Source organism: Pristiophorus japonicus, chromosome 11 (genome assembly GCF_044704955.1).
Source record: "Pristiophorus japonicus isolate sPriJap1 chromosome 11, sPriJap1.hap1, whole genome shotgun sequence".
Lineage (NCBI taxonomy): Eukaryota > Metazoa > Chordata > Chondrichthyes > Pristiophoridae > Pristiophorus > Pristiophorus japonicus.
The window spans coordinates 29,909,377-29,930,805 of NC_091987.1; the positions used below are offsets into that span (position 1 = coordinate 29,909,377).

Consider the following 21,429-nt stretch of genomic DNA (forward strand, 5'->3'; position numbering starts at 1 on the left):
GTGGACGAATTAACTGCGCAGATAGCAGTTAACGGATATGATGTCATTGGCATCAAGGAGACATGGCTCCAGGGTGACCAAGGCTGGGAACTCAACATCCAGGGGTATTCAACATTTAGGAAGGATCGACAGAAAGGAAAAGGAGGTGGGGTGGCATTGCTGGTTAAAGAGGAAATTAATGCAATAGGAAGGAAGGACATTAGCTTAGGTGATGTGGAATCTGTATGGGTGGAGCTATGGAATACCAAAGGGCAGAAAACACTAGTGGGAGTTGTGTACAGACCACCAAACAGTCGTAATGATGTTGGGGATAGCATCAAACAAGAAATTAGGGATGTGTGCAATAAAGGTACAGCAGTTATCATGGGCGACTTTAATCGACATATTGATTGGGCTAACCAAACTGATAGCAATGCGGCGGAGGAGGATTTCCTGGAGTGTGTTAGGGATGGTTTTCAAGACCAATATGTCGAGGAACCAACTGGAGGCCTGGCCATCCTAGACTGGATGATGTGTAATGAGAAAGGACTAATTAACAATTTTATTGTGCAAGGCCCTTTGGGGAAGAGTGACCATAATATGGTAGAATTCTTTATTAAGATGGAGAGTGACACAGTTAATTCAGAGACTAGGGTCTTGAACTTGGGGAAAGGTAACTTCGATGGTATGAGATGTGAATTGGCTAGATTAGACTGGCGAATGATACTTAAAGGGTTAACGGTGGATAGGCAATGGCAAACCTTTAAAGATCACATGGACGAACTTCAACAATTGTACATCCCTGTCTGGAGTAAAAATAAAATGGGGAAGGTGGCTCAACTGTGGCTAACAAGGGAAATTAAGGATAGTGTTAAATCCAAGGAAGAGGCATATAAATTGGCCAGAAAAAGCAGCAAACCTGAGGACTGGGAGAATTTTGTAATACAGCAGAGGAGGACAAAGGGTTTAATTAGGAGGGGGAAAATAGAGCATGAGAGGAAGCTTGCTGGGAACATAAAAATTGACTGCAAAAGCTTCTATAGATATGTGAAGAGAAAAAGATTAGTGAAAACAAACGTAGGTCCCTTGCAGTCAGATTCAGGTGAATTTATAATGGCAAACAAAGAAATGGCGGATCAGTTAAACAAATACTTTGGTTCTGTTTTCACGAAGGAAGACACAAATAACCTTCCGGAAATACTAGGGGACCGAGGGTCTAGTGAGAAGGAGGAACTGAAGGATATCCTTATAAAGTGGGAAATTGTGTTAGGGAAATTAATGGGATTGAAGGCTGATAAATCCCCAGGGCCTGATAGTCTGCATCTCAGAGTACTTAAGGAAGTGGCCCTAGAAATAGTGGATGCATTGGTGGTCAATTTCCAACATTCTATAGACTCTAGATCAGTTCCTATGGACTGGAGGGTAACTAATGTAACCCCACTTTTTAAAAAAGGAAAGAGAAAACAGGGAATTATAGACCAGTTGGCCTGACATTGGTGGTGGGGAAAATGCTGGAATCAATTAGTAAAGATGTAATAGCAGCGCATTTGGAAAGCAGTGACAGGATCGGTCCAAGTCAGCATGGATTTATGAACGGGAAATCATGCTTGACAAATCTTCTGGAATTTTTTGAGGATGTAACTAGTAGAGTGAATAAGGGAGAACCAGTGGATGTGGTGTATTTGGACTTTCAAAAGGCTTTTGACAAGGTCCCACACAGGAGATTGGTGTGCAAAATCAAAGCACAGGGTATTGAGGGTAATGCACTGACGTGGATAGAGAATTGGTTGGCAGACAGGAAGCAGAGAGTCGGGATAAACGGGTCCTTTTCAGAATGGCAGGCAGTGACGAGTGGAGTGCCACAGGGCTCAGTGCTGGGACCCCAGCTCTTTACAATGTACATTAATGATTTAGATGAAGGAATTGAGTGTAATATCTCCAAGTTTGCAGATGACAGTAAACAGTGTGAGCTGTGAGGAGGACGCTAAGAGGCTGCAGGATGACTTGGACAGGTTAGGCGAGTGGGCAAATACATGGCAGATGCAGTATAATGTGGATAAATGTGAGGTTATCCACTTTGGAGGCAAAAACACGAAAGCAGAATATTATCTGAATGGCGGCAGATTAGGTAAGGGGGAGGTGCAACGAGACTTGGGTGTCATGGTACATCAATCATTGAAAGTTGGCATACAGGTACAGCAGGCGGTGAAGAAGGCAAATGGTATATTGGCCTTCAAAGCTAGGGGATTTGAGTATGCGAGCAGAGAGGTCTTACTGCAGTTGTACAAGGTCTTGGTGAGGCCTCACCTGGAATATTGTGTTGAGTTTTGGTCTCCTAATCTGAGGAAGGATGTTCTTGCTATTGAGGGAGTGCAGCGAAGGTTCACCAGACTGATTCCCGGGATGGCTGGACTGACATATGAGGAGAAACTGGATCAACTGGGCCTTTATACACTGGAGTTTAGAAGGATGAGAGGGGATCTCATAGAAACTTATAAGATTCTGACGGGACTGGACAGGTTAGATGCGGGAAGAATGTTCCCGATGTTAGGAAAGTCCAGAACCAGGGGACACAGTCTTAGGATAAGGGGTAGGCCATTTAGGACTGAAATGAGGAGAAACTTCTTCACTCAGAGAGTTGTTAAACTGTGGAATTCCCTGCCGCAGAGAATTGTTGATGCCAGTTCATTGGATATTTTCAAGAGGGAGTTAGATATGGCCCTTACGGCTAAAGGGATCAAGGGGTTTGGAGAGAAAGCAGGAAAGGGGTACTGAGGGAATGATCAGCCATGATCTTATTGAATGGTGATGCAGGCTCGAAGGGCCGAATGGCCTACTCCTGTACTTATTTTCTATGTTTCTATGAAGTCGAGATATATTCTGTTTTTAAGCAAGTTATTTTTGTCAGCATTCTGTGTTGTGGTACGTACTGTAAATACTGACAAGTCTACAGCCTGCTATCAAAAGGTGGCAGATGACTTTACTCTCCGAGCAAGCGAGGCTCTACATTCGGAGCATATATCTGAGTGCATTCTGTGCATGATTTGCTGACCATTAGTTTTAATTGTGCAGCGGACACCCGAACTTTCAATATGCACTCCCATTGGACAAGGTTCCCCATTGGAAGTTCAATGACAGAAAACTATACTTACCGAGTAAACAGATGGAGAGAAAAAAGTGATACAGTCTCCTCCGATGCCTCAGCTGTATAAGACAGTGAATAGCTGAGCCATTCAGACCATGAAGGACCCAGGTTTGATCGTAGTCTAAGCTGAGTTGGCCAATCTTAACTGGGGCAGCAATAGAAGCCCCTAGAACTGGTCTCAGAGGCCCAGATTAGGGAGGGGAAACTGGTCAGAACTCCCGTTGTTGATTGCTGTTCAACAACCTCTGCTGGATGTGTGCAAGTGTAAACAATGGATAAAGTTAAGTAGCTTCCTCGCTCGCACTGTCAAGAGTCACACATGGATAATGCCCATTGGTGTAACGTACCCAAAGATTCCCAAGAGTCTTGAAGCCGAACCCAACTAGCTCTCAAATCACAAAACTGGCAGAAAAAAGAAGAAAAGCAAAATTGAGGCAAAACACAAAACCAGTAAATTTAAAGCAAACACAACACGAAAAAAATTATATTTTCAGATATTTAATTGTCTTTCAGAATATATTTATGTTATCACCGCATCACTTTAAAAACAAAAACATGTAAAATATACATGATTGCAAATATATGTGACCTGATTTTATGATAGGAAATTAGATACTCTCTCAGCCATTCAATTCGTGGTCATTGTTCACTTGCCTTATGTTCACTATTTGTACACTGTACTGCACATGATATTACAGTAATAGAAACAATAAGAGAAGACTTGATTAAAAATCAATGTGCATCAACTCCTACATAATGTGTTCATAGCACAATATGCTCTAGTGCAGTTTATTCCACACAGATTTCTTGGTTGTCACGCAGCCAGATCATTGTCTGTATCTGTTATGGAGCAGAAATAGCCAGTTATCAAATATGTACTGTGAATTTCACCTTATTGTGCCCACTCTAGAGCAAGCAAATATCTGACTTGTACTAAGAACATAAGAACATAAGAATTAGGAACAGGAGTAGGCCATCTAGCCCCTCGAGCCTGCTCCGCCATTCAAAAAGATCATGGCTGATCTGGCCGTGGACTCAGCTCCACTTACCCGCCCGCTCCCCATAACCCTTAATTCCCTTATTGGTTAAAAATCTATCTATCTGTGATTTGAATACATTCAATGAGCTAGCCTCAACTGCTTCCTTGGGCAGAGAATTCCACAGATTCACAATCCTCTGGGAGAAGAAATTCCTTCTCAACTTGGTTTTAAATTGGCTCCCCCGTATTTTGAGCCTGTGCCCCCTAGTTCTAGTCTCCCCGACCAGTGGAAACAACCTCTCTGCCTCGATCTTGTCTATCCCTTTCATTATTTTAAATGTTTCTATAAGATCACCCCTCATCCTTCTGAACTCCAACGAGTAAAGACCTAGTCTACTCAATCTATCATCATAAGGTAACCCCCTCATCTCTGGAATCAGCCTAGAGAATCGTCTCTGTACCCCCTCCAAAGCTAGTATATCCTTCCTTAAGTAAGGTGACCAAAACTGCACGCAGTACTCCAGGTGCGGCCTCACCAATACCCTGTACAGTTGCAGCAGGACCTCCCTGCTTTTGTACTCCATCCCTCTCGCAATGAAGGCCAACATTCCATTTGCCTTCCTGATTACCTGCTGCACCTGCAAACTAACTTTTTGGGATTCATGCACAAGGACCCCCAGGTCCCTCTGCACCGCAGCATGTTGTAATTTCTCCCCATTCAAATAATATTCCCTTTTATTGTTTTTTTTTCCAAGGTGGATGACCTCACATTTTCCGACATTGTATTCCATCTGCCAAACCTTAGCCCATTCGCTTAACCTATCTAAATCTCTTTGCAGCCTCTCTGTGTCCTCTACACAACCCGCTCAAAGGTCAAAATACATCAACGCATACTGTGCCATATAGTCCAGTTCATGAGATAAAATACAGATAGAAATATTATCACAATTCGACAAGAACTAGTAACACTTTACGAATTCTTGAAGAAAATATTGGGCCGTAAATTGCAGCCTCTCCAGGTGCGTGCGCCTAAACTCGGCACTTGCGATCTTTCAAAATTTATTTTTACAGATCACACACCTCCCCAGGAGAAGACCTTCGCAGGTTGAGATTTGAGCTATTTGTCCAACTCTTGCCTAGCGAATGTCCTTCAAACTCTTACACCTGGTAAAAGCAGTCGTAAGGCCTACTTTTACCAGCGTAAGAGTTTTAAAAGATAGAAAAAATAAATGTCATTACTTATTTTCATATTAAAAACCTGGCCCATGAAGGTAAGTTTATGTTCAACACTATTAAAAAATGTTTTTTTAAATTTCAAAAAAAAATTTAATTGTTTTATGAGGAAAATAATTTAATTTAATTTCTATTACTTTTAAAAAAGTGAAGTGTTCTTTTTATTTATGTGTGTGTTTTTTTGTTTTAGGGGTATACTCATTGAGAATACTATATTGTGATTGGTGATCTAGGTCTACATGATCCCAGGAAGTGATTACGCTCCTGGGATGCCGTGGGCCTCTATGCTGCAATGCGCATCTAGGCCTCGGAGTCGAAGTGTTCGTTCCTCCGGGTCCAATAGGTACTTTCGTTGAAAAAAATTTGGTCGGAGACAGGAAGCCCCCGGCTGAAATTTTTGGTCCATTATCGACATTTTGTAAATAAACAACAACCTGTAGCCTTCTAAAATGAATTTAGGAGATTAGGAAATAATCTTAAGAGCAAGACTTCATGGGTGGTAATCTCAGGGTTGCTTCCCCAGCCATGCGCTAGAATAGGGAAGCAAAGGAAGATTAAGCAATTCAATGTACTGCTTGGTGTGCTGTCAGGAAAAGGGATTCTACTTTGTTGGCCTCAGTTCTGGGACAGATAGGAGCTATCCTGCAAGGATAGGCTACATTTGAACAGGAAGGGTGCGAGCGTATTATCAAAACGATTAAATAGGGAAGTGGCAAAATATTTAAACAAGGATGAAAGAGGGGAGCAGGGAAAATAAAACTAACCGGGACCAGCTAATAGAGAGAAATAAATGAGGACAATTTTCATGTAGAAAGCAATTTAGCAAGAAAGATATGGAGTGGAAAGACTAGTTTTAAATGGAGAATGGAAAAGGTAATTCAGTCCCCCCAAAAAACGGGAGAGAGTTGGGCTAAATAAAGCAAAACAAGTTAAAGGGCTGGATTTTCGGGTCTTCTCCGCTCCGTTTTTCACCCCGGAACAGCGACAATGGCAGCGACGAGGTGTTTTGGCCGAGCGGTCAGCCTTCAGGGCTCTGTAGTGATGTGGAGCAGCACCGCCTGGAAGAGCTGCGCCGATATGCAACACCCGATTGCGACACCGGCGCGAGTTTTAACTATTGCCTGACCAGTCCGCCAGAAAGCCTGGTTGCCTGGGAAATCAGGGCGGTCCAACCATCCCGTTGGTGAAGAGATGAGTAATGGACTCCTAAGGTAAGTGTGATTGTTTTTTCTTTTAATTTTTTATGCGATTTGAGTTGTGGTGGCGTGGGCAATGTTTTGGGAATGTTTTTGTGGGTGTTTTTAGGTTCCCCCCCTCCCCCTCCCGTTCCCTGTTCCCCGCTCCTGCCGGCGTCTCTCGGAGTGCTCCTGGCCTGGTTATTTAGTTTGGGAGTTTCCCATGCTAGTGCTCACGAGAGGTGTACAACGCCTCCCTTAGCACTGCGCCTCCTGATGCAGGGCCCAGCTGTCCAAACTTAATTACTGGGGAGTAAGCTATTCCTGGGCGCTAACTTTCCCACCCCGCCGCCAAAATCGCCCCAAGAACATCAAAGCCAAAAATCCAGCCCAAAATATATTTATTACAATTTGCAGAATGGGAGAAATAAGCTGGGTGAACTTGAAGCAAGTATTTCACAGGAAGATCTAGACTTAACAGTATAAACCGAAACCTGGCTGGAAACTGGGCAAGAATGGAAAGTAAACATAGCAAGATATAATTTATTTAGAAAGTTAAAAAAAAGAGAGTGACAATATTGGTAAAACAGGGAAAACATTATATGGAGAGGGTTGATGAAGACAGAAAAGGGGTACAGACAGAGTCAATATGGTTGGAGCTTAAAGAGAAGAAAGTGCTTATTACATTAGTATGGGTATATGATAGACTTCCCAATTGTGGTTAGAAAATAAAAGAGGAAATTTTCAGTCAAATTAGAGAGGTGAGTAAGAATAACAACATTATCGTTCCGGAGTATTTTAATGATCAACTTATTGATTGCGCCAGAGAAGGAGTAAATAGAGCAAAGGGACTGGAATTGCTAAAACGTGTACAGGACTCCTTCCTGAAGCAGTATAGCAGTAGGCCTTCATGGGCAGAGGCATTACTAGATCTGGTTATGAGTCATGAAACAAATCAGGTAGACAAACTAAATCTGAGTGAACACCTTGCAAACAGTGACCAGTATGATCAGGTTTAAGATCCACCAGTAAGGGAAAAGGTCAATACAAACCAGACTGGATTAGGGCATTTTTAGAAAAATGAGGAGCAAGCTAGCTGAGGTGAGGTGGACAGAGAAATTTACACAAATGATGGTAGACAACAGTGGATGTTTTTAAAAATGAGATTGCAGAATTCAGAATAAGTATATTCTATTAAAACAAAAGCAAACTAATACTATTCTTAGAATTCCATGGATAAATGAAGAGGTTAGAAACTAATTAAAATTGAAGGAATGGGCCTATAAGGATGATAAGAATAATAAATAAAAACCTAAAGGAGAAGATGAGAAAAAGGAAAAGAGGTTAAGATCAGGATAAAGAAAGAAAGACTTGCATTTATATAGTGCCTTGTACGACCACTGGACGTCTCAAAACGCTTTGCAGCCAATAAAGTACTTTTGGAGTGTAGTCACTGTTGTAATGGGGGAAATGTAATGTAAAGCTAACATTGAGTATGCGAGAAAAAATTATAAAATATCAAAAGGGACAATAAAGTATTTTAACAGTCTATCAGTAAAAGAAAATTCTTAAAAGTGAGGTAGGATCCCTGAGAGGAGATGTCAGTCTGTAGATGATGATCAAAAAATTGCGGTAGTATCGGACTTTTACAAATAGAAGAATATCTGACAGGAGTGAAGCCTGAAGTGGATAATAGCGAGATAAGTGATATTATGATGGACAAAAGGAAATTATTAGATAAGTGTATGTAAGTATCACTATTCAATAGAACGGAACAAGACTATCAACATATTCTGTTGGGTTAGGCTAAAAGAAGACAAACTACCAAGGCCCGACAGATCCAAGGATCCCGAGGGAGATGAGGGAGAATATCGCTGAGCCCCGAGATGCTGATAATGACAGGCCAGATAGTTTAACATCAGTGATAGGGAACATTTTAGAGTCTCAAATGAATGGTGAAATTACTGAGTACAACTCCACAGGAGCTGACTGCTGTTCATTACTTCAGCCTAATGGACTTTCCTCATGCGTGGGCCTGAATGCTGAATGGTGGGTGGCCCATTCAATCCTGGGGTAACAGAACACCCAAACCCAATCATCTCTTTGTCCAACAACTACGGATGTGCATTATCCAACAATCAGCAACTGGAAAGCCTTCTAACCCAAGAACAATGACGTCAATTGTAGCAGACTAAAGCTGCCCCAGTTGAGATCTGGTAACTCAGTACAGATCAGGGACCTAATTGAGAACATCTTGGTCTTTTTGCCTCAGTGCTACACCTCACAATATATTTATCCACTGAGGCATCAGGACAACCCCAGTCAACAGTGTTCCAATTTATAAAGGTGTGTTTGCAAATATTTTGTGGTGTTTCTCATACCTGATGTAACATGAACTCAAGGGGGTCGTTTGGTCTTTCATATACCAGATTTTCAGTCATTGTCTATAAAATAAAACATATTTAAAGTCCTGTGGCATTTGTTTATAAGATTAACATTTGAAATTCAGTCTGACTTACAAACAGTGAGTTCCCTCACTTGAGCTATCTGGATGTTTACAACTATTTTGTTGTAAACATTAATCAAGCGCCCCCTGATTAAAGGGGGGGTGGGGGCACACTCCAAAAACTTTTCAAGTGCCCCCTTGTTTTTTATGTTTTTTGTTTTTTTGTTTTTTTGAGGGCACCAAAACACAAATTATACAAGTGCTCCCTGGCTATAAGGGGGTGGGGGGGGGGCACTAAAACTGACAAACTTAAACAAATTAAACTTTAGACATAAATCAAATTAAAATTTGGTTGCCGGGCGTGATGATGCACTCCAGTCCCTCCGGCGCCCACCTCTCGCGGAAGGCCGCGAGCGTACCGGTGGACACCGTGTGCTCCATCTCCAGGGACAACCTGGCTCAGATGTAACTGCGGAAGAGAGGCAGACCGTCGGGCTGAACGACCACCTCGACCGCCCGTTATCTGGACCGGTTGATGGCCCCCTTGGCCGTGCCCAGGAGCAGTTCTGGATGTTTACAAGTTTATGAAATTTACATTTTACAAGTGCTAAATAATAAAAATATGTTTACCTTATAAAAATACAGTACAGTGAGTGAGCAAATTAATTGTAGATATGTATAAACTGTACAGTGAAACCCACTGTGCTCTAATCCATTTATATAATTATTTATCTCCTTGTCTGCCCATTTAAGCTTACTGATTTTCGACTTGCTGTGATATTTTACTTTTCATTTAAATGTAATGTATATTTTTCCCAGAGTTGTTTTGTACTACAGTTACTCTATTCGTTCTTGCAGACCACAGACTCCACACTATTGCGCTATTCTAATATGAGGGCATGGGAATCTCTTTTGCTCGAACCCTCTGCCAGTGTTGCTTTCAGCTGGTATTCATTCACATTAGTTTTTCTTCAGTTAAACACATCTTATGCATTACTATAAATAGAACAGCCAGCGTTTTCCACGTTTGCACAGCGCAGTCATGCTTTCCCATTCATTCTCTTTAAGAAGCTGGATATCTCAGCTAGAATCTCTGGCTCTAGTGTGAGATGACAAATACCTCCACTCACAAGGCTGCCCATAACCCATAATTACTCAGACATTTGTGATTTTACATAAACAGTGTAGATTTTTATCATCATGACATACCTCCTATTCATTGCAAAAATGAGGAAATATTGGGCAGAATTTTGCAGGGAGTCAGCGGGAGCAATCGGTGGCAGGTCAGATGGGAATTTTTTTTTGACAACAGGTCAGGACCCCGGTGTCAACCTGCCGCCACGTGCCTTTCCCAAATGTCAGGTCTTTCAGTGCTGAACAGACCCAACGCACAGAGATCATTGAAAGGTTTGCGCCACTGCAGCCAGGTCCTCCTAATGACCCTGCTTGTGTTCTCCTGTGCAATGTGCAACCAGGCTGCATTGGTATCCTAGGGAGGTCTCTTCCGTCCATTGGAAGGGAAGATAACCTACCAGTGTGCTGTGACTCCCTCCATAAGCATATGGAGGGAGACATGGGAGAGCCTGGGTGCAGCCGTGAACCTCTCAATGCTGCAGAACACTGACAGCACAAATGTCAAAATTAATTTGTGCTGGTCCCTTTAAATCATCAGGACCCGCTTCCTTCAGTTGGCTGGCAAACACGGTGGGAGAGATTAACAAGCCCTATCAGGGGAAAATCATTCTGCACAGTGGGCTGGAGCCAGCAGCGAGGCCAGGCTATAGGGAGGGAGGAACTTAAAACAATCACTATCACTAGAGAAAATGTACTAGGCAAACTAATGGAACTAAATATGGATAAGTGCCCGAGACCTGATGGCCTGCATCCTAGGGTCTTAAAAGAAGTGGTTGCAGAGATAGTGGATGCATTGAATGTAATCTATCAAAGTTCCCTGGATTCTGGAGAATCAAGGGGTATGGTGAGAAAGCAGGAATGGGGTACTGAAGTTGCATGTTCAGCCATGAACTCATTGAATGGCGGTGCAGGCTAGAAGGGCCGAATGGCCTACTCCTGCACCTATTTTCTATGTTTCTATGATTGCAAAACCTGCAAATGTAACGCCCCTATTCAAGAAAGGAGAAAGACAGAAAGCAGAAAACTATAGACCCATTAGCCTAACATCTATCATTCAGAAAATGCTGGAGTCCATGATTAAGGAAGTAGTAGCAGGACATTTAGAAAATCATAATACAGTCAGGCAGAGTCAGCATGGTTTTATGAAAGGGAAATCATGTTTGACATATTTGCTAGAGTTCTTTGACGATGTAACGAGCAGGGTGGATAAAGGGGAACCAGTAGATGTAGTGTACTTGAACTTCCAGAAGGCATTCGATAAGGTGCCACATAAAAGTTTACTGTTGGGGGTAATATATTAGCATGAATAGAGGATTGACTAACGACCAGAAAACAGAGAGTCGGGATAAATGGGTCATTCTCAGGTTGGCAAACTGTAACTGGTGGGAATCAGTATTGAGGCCTCAATTATTTACGATCTATATTGATGACTTGGATGAAGGGACGGAGGGGCCATCATCGCGAGAGAAGCAGGCTCGGGACTACAAAGGGTGGCGGCAGCGAGTCGGAGCGGCGGCAGTCTGAGGGGCCAGTATCGCGAGAGGAGCGGGCTCAGGACTACAAAGGGCGGCGGCAACGAGTCGGAGTGGCGGCAGTCTGAGAGCCCAGCTGGTGCAGGGACAGAAGGTAAACAAAGAAGCAAAAAGAAATCGAAGTGTGATGTCACAGCCAAGCAGGTAAGTGATTGGCTGGTGGATTGATGAGTATTTAATCTTTTTTTTTATCAGTAAGAAACCTTTGGCATTGTTACCAATTAGGTTAATTTAAGGGTTAAGTCATGGCAGAAGAGCCCAGACCCGTGTCATGCTCCTCCTCTGCTATGTGGGAAGTCAGGGATGCTTCCAGTGTCCCTGGCAACAACATGTGCAGGAAGTATGTCCAGCTGCAGCTCCTGACAGACTGTATTGTGGCACTGGAGCTGCGGATGGATTCACTGTGGAACATCCGCGATGCTGAGGATGTCGTGAATAGCATGTTTAGTGAGTTGGTCACACCGCAGGTAAAGGTTATGCAGCCAGATAGGGAATGGGCGACCATCAGGCAGAGCAGTGGAAGGCAGGTCCCTTATGGACATCTCCCTCCAAAACAGATACACCGTTTTGGATACTGTTGGGTGAGATGACTCATCAGGGGAAGGCAGCAGCAGTCAAGTCCATGGCACCAGGGGTGGCTCCTCTGCACAGGAGAGCAGGAAAAAGAGTGGGAGAGCTATAGTGATAGGGGATTCTATTGTAAGGGGAATAGATGGGCGATTCTGCGCCTGCAAACGAGACTGCAGGATGGTATGTTGCCTCCCTGGTGCAAGGGTCAAAGATGTCTCAGAACGGCTGCAGCGCATTCTGGAGGGGGAGGGTGAACAGCCAGCTGCCGTGGTACATATAGGTACCAACAATATAGGTAAAAAACGGGATGAGGTCCTACAAGCTGAATTTACGGAGCTAGGAGTTAAATTAAAAAGTAGGACCACAAAGGTAGTAATCTCAGGATTGCTACCAGTGCCACGTGCTAGTCAGAGTAGGAATTGCAGGATAGCTCAGATGAACATGTAGCTTGAGGAATGGTGCAAGGGGGAGGGATTCAAATTCCTGGGATATTGGAACCAGTTCTGGGGGAGGTGGGACCAGTACAAACCGGATGGTCTGCACCTGGGCAGGACTGGAACCGTTGTCCTAGGTGGAGTGTTTGCTAGTGCTGTTGGGGAGGGTTTAAACTAATATGGCAGGGGGATGGGAATCTATGCAGGGAGGCAGAGGGAAGTAAAAAGGGGGCAGAAGCAAAAGGTAGGAAGGAGAAAATCAAGAGTGGAGGGCAGCGAAATCAAGGGCAAAAATCAAAAAGGGCCACATTACAACATAATTCTAAACAGACAAAGAGTGTTAAAAAAACAAACCTGAAGGCTCTAAGCCTCAATGTGAGGAGCATTCGTAGTAAGGTGGGTAAATTGACTGCGCAGATAGCAGTTAACGGATATGATGTAATTGGGATTACAGAGACATGGCTCCAAGGTAACCAAGGCTGGAACTCAACATCCAGGGGTATTCAATATTCAGGAAGGACAGACAGGAAGGAAAAGGAGATGGGGTAGCGTTATTGGTTAAAGAGGAGATTAGCGCAATAGTAAGGAAGGATATTAGCGTGGATGATATATGGGTAGAGATGTGAAACACCAAAAGGCAGAAAACGTTAGTGGGAGTTGTGTACAGACCACCAAACAGTAGTAGGGAGGTTGGGGATGGCATCAAACAGGAAATTAGGGACGCGTGCAATAAGGGTAGAGCAGTTATCATGAGTGACTTTACATATTGATTGGGCTAACCAAACTGGTAGTAATGCTGTAGAGGAGGATTTCCTGGAGTGTATACGGGATGGTTTTCTAGACCAATATGTTGAGGAACCAACTAGACAGCAGGCCATTCCTAGACTGGGTCTTCTGTAACAAGAGAGGATTAATTAGCAATTTGGTTGTGCGGGGCCCTTTGGGGAAGAGTGACCATAATATGGTAGAATTCTTCATTAAGATGGAGAGTGACACAGTTAATTCAGAGACTAGGGTCCTGAACTTAAAGAAAGGAAACTTCGACGGTATGAGACGTGAATTGACTAGGATAGACTGGAGAATGATACTTAAAGGGTTGACGGTGGATAGGCAATGGCAGACATTTAAATATCGCATGGATGAACTACAACAATTGTACATGCCTGTGTGGCGTAAGAATAAAAAAGGGAAGGTGGCTCAACCGTGGCTAACAAGGGAAATTAGGGAAAGTGTTAAATTCAAGGAAGAGGCATATAAATTGGCCAGAAAAAGCAGCAAACCTGAGGACTGGGAGAAATTTAGAATTCAGCAGAGGAGGACTAAGGGTTTAATTAGGAGGGGGTAAAAAAGAGTATGAGAGTAAGCTTGCAGGGAACATAAAAACTGACTGCAAAAGCGTCTATAGATATGTGAAGAGAAAAAGATTAGTGAAGACTAATGTAGGTCCCTTGCAGTCAGAATCAGGTGCATTCATAATGGAGAACAAGGAAATGGCAGATCAATTGAACAAATACTTTGGTTCTGTCTTCAAGAAGGAAGACACGAATAACATCCCAAAAATACTAGGGGACCGAGGGTCTAGCGAGAAGGGGCAACTGAGCCAAATCCTTATTAGTCAGGAAATGGTGTTAGGAAAATTGAAGGGACTGAAGGCTGATAAATCCCCAGGGCCTGATAGTCTGCATCCCAGAGTACTTAAGGAAGTGGCCCTAGAAATAGTAGATGCATTGGTGGTCATTTTCCAACATTCCATGGACTCTGGTTCAGCTCCTATGGATTGGAGGGTAGCTAATGTAACCCCACATTTTATAAAAGGAGGGAGAGAAAAAACAGGGAATTATAGACCGGTTAGCCTGATGTCGGAGGTGGGGAAAATGCTGGAATCAATTATTAAAGATGTAATAGCAGCACAATTGGAAAGCAGTGACAGGATCGGTCCAAGTCAGCATGGATTTATGAAAAATCATGCTTGACAAATCTTCTAGAATTTTTTGAGGATGTAACTAGTAGAATGGACAAAGGAGAACCAGTGTATGTGGTGTATTTGGACTTTCAAAAGGCTTTTGACAAGGTCCCACACAAGAGATTAGTGTGCAAAATTAAGGCACATGGTATTGGGGGTAATGTATTGATGTGGATAGAGAACTGGTTGGCAAAGAGTGGGAATAAACGGGTCCTTTTCAGAATGTCAGGCAGTGACTAGTGGGGTACCGCAGGGTTCAGTACTGGGACCTCAGCTATTTAGAATATACATTAATGATTTAGATGAAGGAACTGAATGTAATATCTCCAAGTTTGCAGATGACACTAAGCTGGGTGGCAGTGCGAGCTGTGAGGAGGATACTAGGAGGCTGCAGGGAGATTTGGACAGGTTAGGTGAATGGGCAAATACATGGCAGATGCAGTATAATGTGGATAAGTGTGAGTTTATCCACTTTGGTGGCAAAAACAGGAAGGCAGATTATTATCTGAATGGTGACAGATTATTAAAAGGGGAGGTGCAACGAGACCTGGGTGTCATGGTACATCAGTCTATGAAGGTAGGCATGCAGGTACAGCAGGCAGTAAAGTAAGCAAATGGTATGCTGGCCTTCATAGCGAGGGGATTTGAGTATCGGAGCAGGGAGGTCTTACTGCAGCTGTACAGGGCCTTGGTGAGACCACACCTTGAGTATTGTGTACAGTTTTGGTCTCCAATCTTGAGGAAGGACATTCTTGCTATTGAGGGAGTGCAGCGAAGGTTCACCCGACTGATTCCCGGGATGGCAGGACTGACATATGAAGAAAGACTGGATCGACTAGATTTATATTCACTGGGATTTAGAGGAATGAGAGGAGATCTCATAGAAACATATAACATTCTGACGGGATTGGACAGGTTAGATGTCGGAAGAATGTTCCCAATGTTGGGGAAGTCCAGAACCAGGGGTCACAGTCTAAGGATTAGAGATAAGCCATTTAGGACCGAGATGAGGAGAAACTTCTTCACTCAGAGAATTATGAACCTGTGGAATTCCCTGCCACAGAAAGTTGTTGATGCCAGTCGTTAGATATATTCAAAAGGGAGTTACATGTGGCCCTTACGGCTAAAGGGATCAAGGGTTATGAAGAGAAAGCAGCAATGGGGTACTGAAGTTGCATGATCAGCCATGATCATATTGAATGGTGGTGCAGGCTCGAAGGGCCGAATGGCCTACTCCTGCACCTATTTTCTGTGTTTCTATGATGCAAAGATAGGTGGGAAAGCAAGTTTGTGAAGAGGACACATAGAATCTGCAAAAGGATATAGATAGGTTAAGTGAGTAGGCAAAAATTTGACAGGTGGAGTATAATGTGGGAAAATGTGAGGTTATCCACTTTGGTAGGAAGAATTAAAAAGCAAATTATTATTTAAATGGAGAAAGACTATGAAATGCTGCGGTACAGAGGGATCTGAGGATTCTTGTACATGAAACACAAAAAGTTAGCATGCAGGTACAGCAAGTAATTAGCGGCCCAAATTTGGCCCTCCGGTTTTTTCCGAGCCCCCCACCGACTTTTGACCTCAGAAGCAGCGCCGAAAAAACTCCCTGCGATCATGGCCAATTCTCGGGCCGCCTGTGGAGCTGGCGTGGCATACAATGAAGAGAGGGGGGCGGAGCTAGGTCCTGCCGCTGAAAACAGTGCCGGGACAGCCCATGCGTGCTCGAGTCTGCGCGCATGTGCAGTAGCTTCTGGCAGGCCTTTTCGGCAAACGTGCGCTGCAGGGCCGAAGCACACCGTCCCTAGCCCTGGCCGAATGGGCTCCCTCATCGGCGGCCAGCTGCGTTCCCTCAGGTAGGATTTCTATTTTTTATTTGTTATTTACTGATTGATTTCAGTGATTAATTTTTTTATTTATGTATTGATTGCTTATTACTTTGGTCTTGGTGCTTTAGGTGCAGGGTTCCTTCTATTTTATTTGTTAATTAATTGCTTATTACTTTTTGTGCTTTGTTTGATGCTTGGTGGTGCTTTAAATGTAGGTATTTGCACCAATTCCTTAACTGTTAGTAAGGTCTTTCTGTGCGGACAAAAGTGGACACATACGCTGTCCTAAGTTAGTTTAGTACAACTTTTTTCTGGCCAAATTGGCATAAATGGTGTAAGTGGCTGGGAACGCCCCCTTTTGAAAAAAAAACTGACCAAACAAAAAACCTAACTCACTCACTTAGACTGGTGCAAATTAAATGGCCATATTTGCAACTAAAAAGATACATCAGAAAAATGAAGTTACACAAAAAAAAACGGTGCAACTCATGGGGAAATTTGGGCTCTAGGAAGGCAAATGGAATGTTGGCCTTTATTGCAAGGGGGATGGAATATAAAAGTACAGAAGTCTTGCTACAACTGTACAGCACGTTGGTGAGGCCACACCTGGAGTACTGCGAACAGTTTTGGTTTACTTATTTAAGAAGGGATATACTTGCATTGGAGGCAGTTCAGAGAAGGTTCACCCGGTTGATTCCAATGATGAAGGGATTGTCTTATGAAGAAAGATTGGGCCTATATTCATTGGAGTTTAGAAGAATGAGAGGTGATCTTATTGAAACATACAAGATTCTGAGAGGGCTTGACAGGGTAGATGCAGAGAGGATGTTTCCCCACGTGGGGGAATCTAGTACTGGGGGCATAGTTTCTGAATACGGGGTCACCCATTTAAAACGGATTTGAGGAGGAATTTCTTTTCTCAGGGTCATGAATTTTTAGATTTCTCTGCCCCAGAGAGCTGTGGAGGCTGGATCATTGAATATATTTAAGGTGAAGATAGACAGATTTTTAAACTATAGGGGAGTCAAGGGTTATGGGGGAGTGGGCAGGAAAGTGGCGTTGAGGCCAAGATTAGATCAGGCATGATGTTAGTAAATGGTGGAGCAGGCCTCAGGGGCCCAATACACCTGCTCCTAATTTTATATTCTGGGACATGCCACCACATCAACCGCCATGGACCCGCCGAGGTTGGTAAAATCAAGCTCATTCTGTCCAAATCTAAATATATATTTAGTTCAGTTCTGAGTTATTTTGCGTAGGTTCATGTTGGTGAATGTGTTCAAATGAGAAAATATTTCACAAGAAATTTCAGACACATTCTGTTGTGTATGTGTAAAGCATGCACTCCCGTGTTCTGCCACCAGGGAATGCATCCCCTTAAGTCCCAAGGGATCCCAGCATCCCTTGGGAGCACTGTATGTAAGCCGGCCTGTTCCTCACTCTGGAGTGTCTTAATAAAGACTGCGGTCACTGATACTTTAACCTCCCTGTGTGCAGTCTCATCTGTGTTTGGAACACAATAACTGGCGACGAGTATACGAATCCAACGCAAAGATGCAGCAAACTGTGGGCATCCTGGAGAAGTTCTCTGAGGGTGAGGACTGGGAAGCCTATGTCAAACAGCTAGACCAGTACTTTGTAGCCAACGAGCTGGACGGAGAAGGAAGCGCTGCAAAAAGGAGAGCGGTACTCCTCACGGTCTGCGGGGCACTGACCTACAGCCTCATGAAGAATCTTCTGGCTCCGGTGAAACCCACAGATAAGTCGTATGAGGAGCTGTGTACACTGGTTCAGGAGCATCTTAACCCGAGGGAGAGTGTGCTGATGGCGAGGTATCGGTTCTACACGTGCCAGCGATCTGAAGGTCAGGAAGTGGCGAGCTACGTTGCCGAGATCAGGCGACTTGCAGGACAATGTGAGTTTGATGGCTACCTGGGGCAGATGCTCAGAGACTTTTTTGTACTGGGCATTGGCCACGAGACCATCCTACGAAAACTTTTGACTGTAGAGACACCGATCCTCAGTAAGGCCAGTGATAACACCAAAATCTCTCAGCACACAAGTGCTAGCAATGTTCATAAATTAACTGGAACTGTGTTTGCGAGCAGAAATGTACAGGGTAGAAACCACGAGTCTGCAACTGCCAGCAGGCCTCAGGTGACCCAGATGACTCAGAGTCCGCAACAAAGGATGAATGCAAGGCAATTCACACCTTGTTGGCATTGTGGAGGCTTCCATTCAGCCTATTCATGCCGCTTCAAAGTGTATGTTTGCAAGAGCTGTGGAACAATGGGGCACCTCCAACGAGCTTGCAGACGAGCTGCAAGCTCTGCAAAACCTGCTAACCACCACGTGGCAGAAGAAGATCGGTCCATGGTGGATCAAAGCAATTTTGAGCCTCAGAGAGAGGAAGCAGATGCTGAAGTACACGAGGCGCACACATTTTCGACGAAATGTCCACCTATAATGCCAAATGTAAAATTGAATAGCTTACCCATAGCCATGACACTGGCGCTAGCCAATCCAACATGAGTAAAAAGATGTTTGAGAGACTGTGCTGCAACAAGGCACTCAGACCAGCCCTGAGCCCCATCCACACAAAACTGAGAACGTACACCAAAGAGCGCATCACTGTCTTGGGCAGCGCCATGGTCAAGGTCACCTATGAGGGCACAGTGCACGAACTGCCACTCTGGATTGTCCCGGGCGATGGCCCCACACTGCTTGGAAGGAGCTGTCTGGGCAAAATCCGCTGGAACTGGGATGACATCCGAGCGCTAACACATGTCGATAGGCCTCATGTACCCAGGTTCTTAACAAATTTCCTTCCCTTTCTGAGCCAGGCATTGGAAACTTTTCCAGGGTGAAGGTGCGGATCCACTTGGTCCCAGAGACACGACCCATTCACCACAAGGTGTGAGCGGTACCTCACATAATGAGGGAGAGAGTGGAAATAAAGCTGGACAGGCTGCAACGCGAGGGCATCATCTCCCCAGTGGAATTCAGTGAGTGGGCCAGCCCGATTGTTCCAGTACACAAAAATGATGGCACGGTCAGGATTTGCGGCGATTATAAAGTAACTATTAATCGTTTCTCTCGACAGGACCAATACCCACTACCTAAGGCTACCTAAGGCAGACGACCTATTTGCGATGCTGGCAGGAGGCAAGACGTTCACCAAGCTCGACATGACTTCGGCCTACATGACGCAGGAGCTGGAGGAGTCTTCGAAGGGCCTCACCTGCATCAACACGCACAAGGGACTGTTCATCTACAATAGATGCCCGTTTGGAATTCGGTCGGCTGCAGCGATCTTCCAGAGAAACATGGAGAGCCTACTCAAGTCGGTACCACGCACGGTGGTTTTTCACGACGACATATTGGTCACAGGTCGGGACACTGTCGAGCGCCTACAAAACCTGGAGGAGTTCCTCCAGCAACTGGATCGCCTAGGGCTGCAGCTGAAGAGGTCGAAATGCATCTTCATGGCAACAGAAGTGGAGTTTTTGGGGAGAAAGATCGCGGTGGACGGCATTCGGCCCACAGACGCCAAACAGAGGCTATCAGGAACGCGCCCAGGCCACAGAACGTCACGGAGCTGCGGTCGTTCCTGGGACTCTTCAACTATTTTGGTAACTTCCTACCGGGGTTAAGCACCCTCTTAGAGCCCCTACATGTCTTATTGCGTAAAGGTGAGAACTGGGTATGGGGAAAAAAACAAGTAATTGCTTTTCAGAAAGCCAGAAACATTTTGTGCTCCAACAAGCTGCGTGTATTGTATAACCCGTGTATAAGACTTGTGCTAGCATGTGATGCGTCGTCGTATGGAGTCGGGTGTGTATTACAACAAGCTAATGATGAGGGAAGTTGCAACCTGTCGCCTATACTTCCAGTAGCTTGTGTAAGGCCGAGAGGGCCTACAGCATGATTAAGAAAGAGGCATTAGCATGTGTGTTCGGGGTAAAGAAAATGCATCAGTACCTGTTTGGCCTCAAATTTGAGCTGGAAACTGATCACAAGCCCCTCATATCCCTGCTTGCTGAAAACAAGGGGATAAATACTAATGCCTCAGCCCACATACAAAGGTGGGCACTCGCGCTATCAGCGTATAACTATACCATCCGTCACAGGCCAGGCACCGAGAACTGTGCGGATGCTCTCAGTCGGCTACCATTGCCCACCACGGGGGTGGAAATGGCGCAGCCTGAAAACTTGTTGATGGTGGCGCAGCCCGCAGACTTGTTGATGGTCATGGAAGAGTTTGAAAATTATAAATCACCTGTCACGGCCTGCCAGATTTGGACTTGGACCAGCCAAGATCCTCTGCTGTCCCTCATAAAAAACTGTGTACTGCACGGGAGCTGGGCCAGCATCCCCATTGAAATGCAACAGCTAATTAAGCCGTTCCAGCGGCATAAGGACGAGCTGTCCATTCAGGCAGACTGCCTGTTGTGGGGTAACCGTGTAGTGCTACCCAAAAAGGGCAGGGAGACGTTCATCTCGGATCTCCACAGCACACACCCAGGTATAGTAATGATGAAAGCGATAGCCAGATCCCACGTGTGGTGGCCCGGTATCGACTCTGAATTAGAGTCCTGTGTATGGCAATGCCGCATGTGCTCAGTTGCGCAACGCGCCCAGAGAGGCACCACTAAGTTTGTGGTCCTGGCCCACCAGACCATGGTCAAGGATCCATGTCGACTATGCGGGCCCGTTTCTCGGTAAAATGTTCCTGGTAATGGTGGATGCTTTTTCAAAATGGATTGAATGTGAAATAACGTCGGGAAGAACTGCCACCACCACCATTGAAAGCCTGAGGGCCTTGTTTGCCACCCACGGCCTGCCTGACATACTGGTCAGTGACAACGGGCCATGTTTCACCAGTGCCGAATTTAAAGAATACATGACCCGCAATGGGATCAAACATGTCACCTTGGCCCCGTTTAAACCAGCCTCCAATGGGCAGGCAGAACGGGCAGTACAAACAATCAAACAGAGCTTTAAACGAGTCAC

General features: G+C 44.6%; 1 protein-coding gene across 1 annotated transcript in view; it reads right to left on the reverse strand.

The window, feature by feature from the left end:
• Positions 1–3,642: 3,642 nt before the first annotated feature.
• Positions 3,643–21,429, reverse strand: part of LOC139275706 (coiled-coil domain-containing protein 8 homolog) — a 55,498-nt gene continuing 37,711 nt past the window's right edge. The window contains exons 3-4 of the mRNA XM_070892883.1: positions 8,893–8,955; positions 3,643–3,964 (exon numbers count right to left, since the gene is read on the reverse strand). Coding sequence (XP_070748984.1) covers positions 3,914–3,964; positions 8,893–8,955 — 114 coding nt within the window. The 3' untranslated portion in view covers positions 3,643–3,913. The remainder of the gene's footprint in view (positions 3,965–8,892; positions 8,956–21,429) is intronic.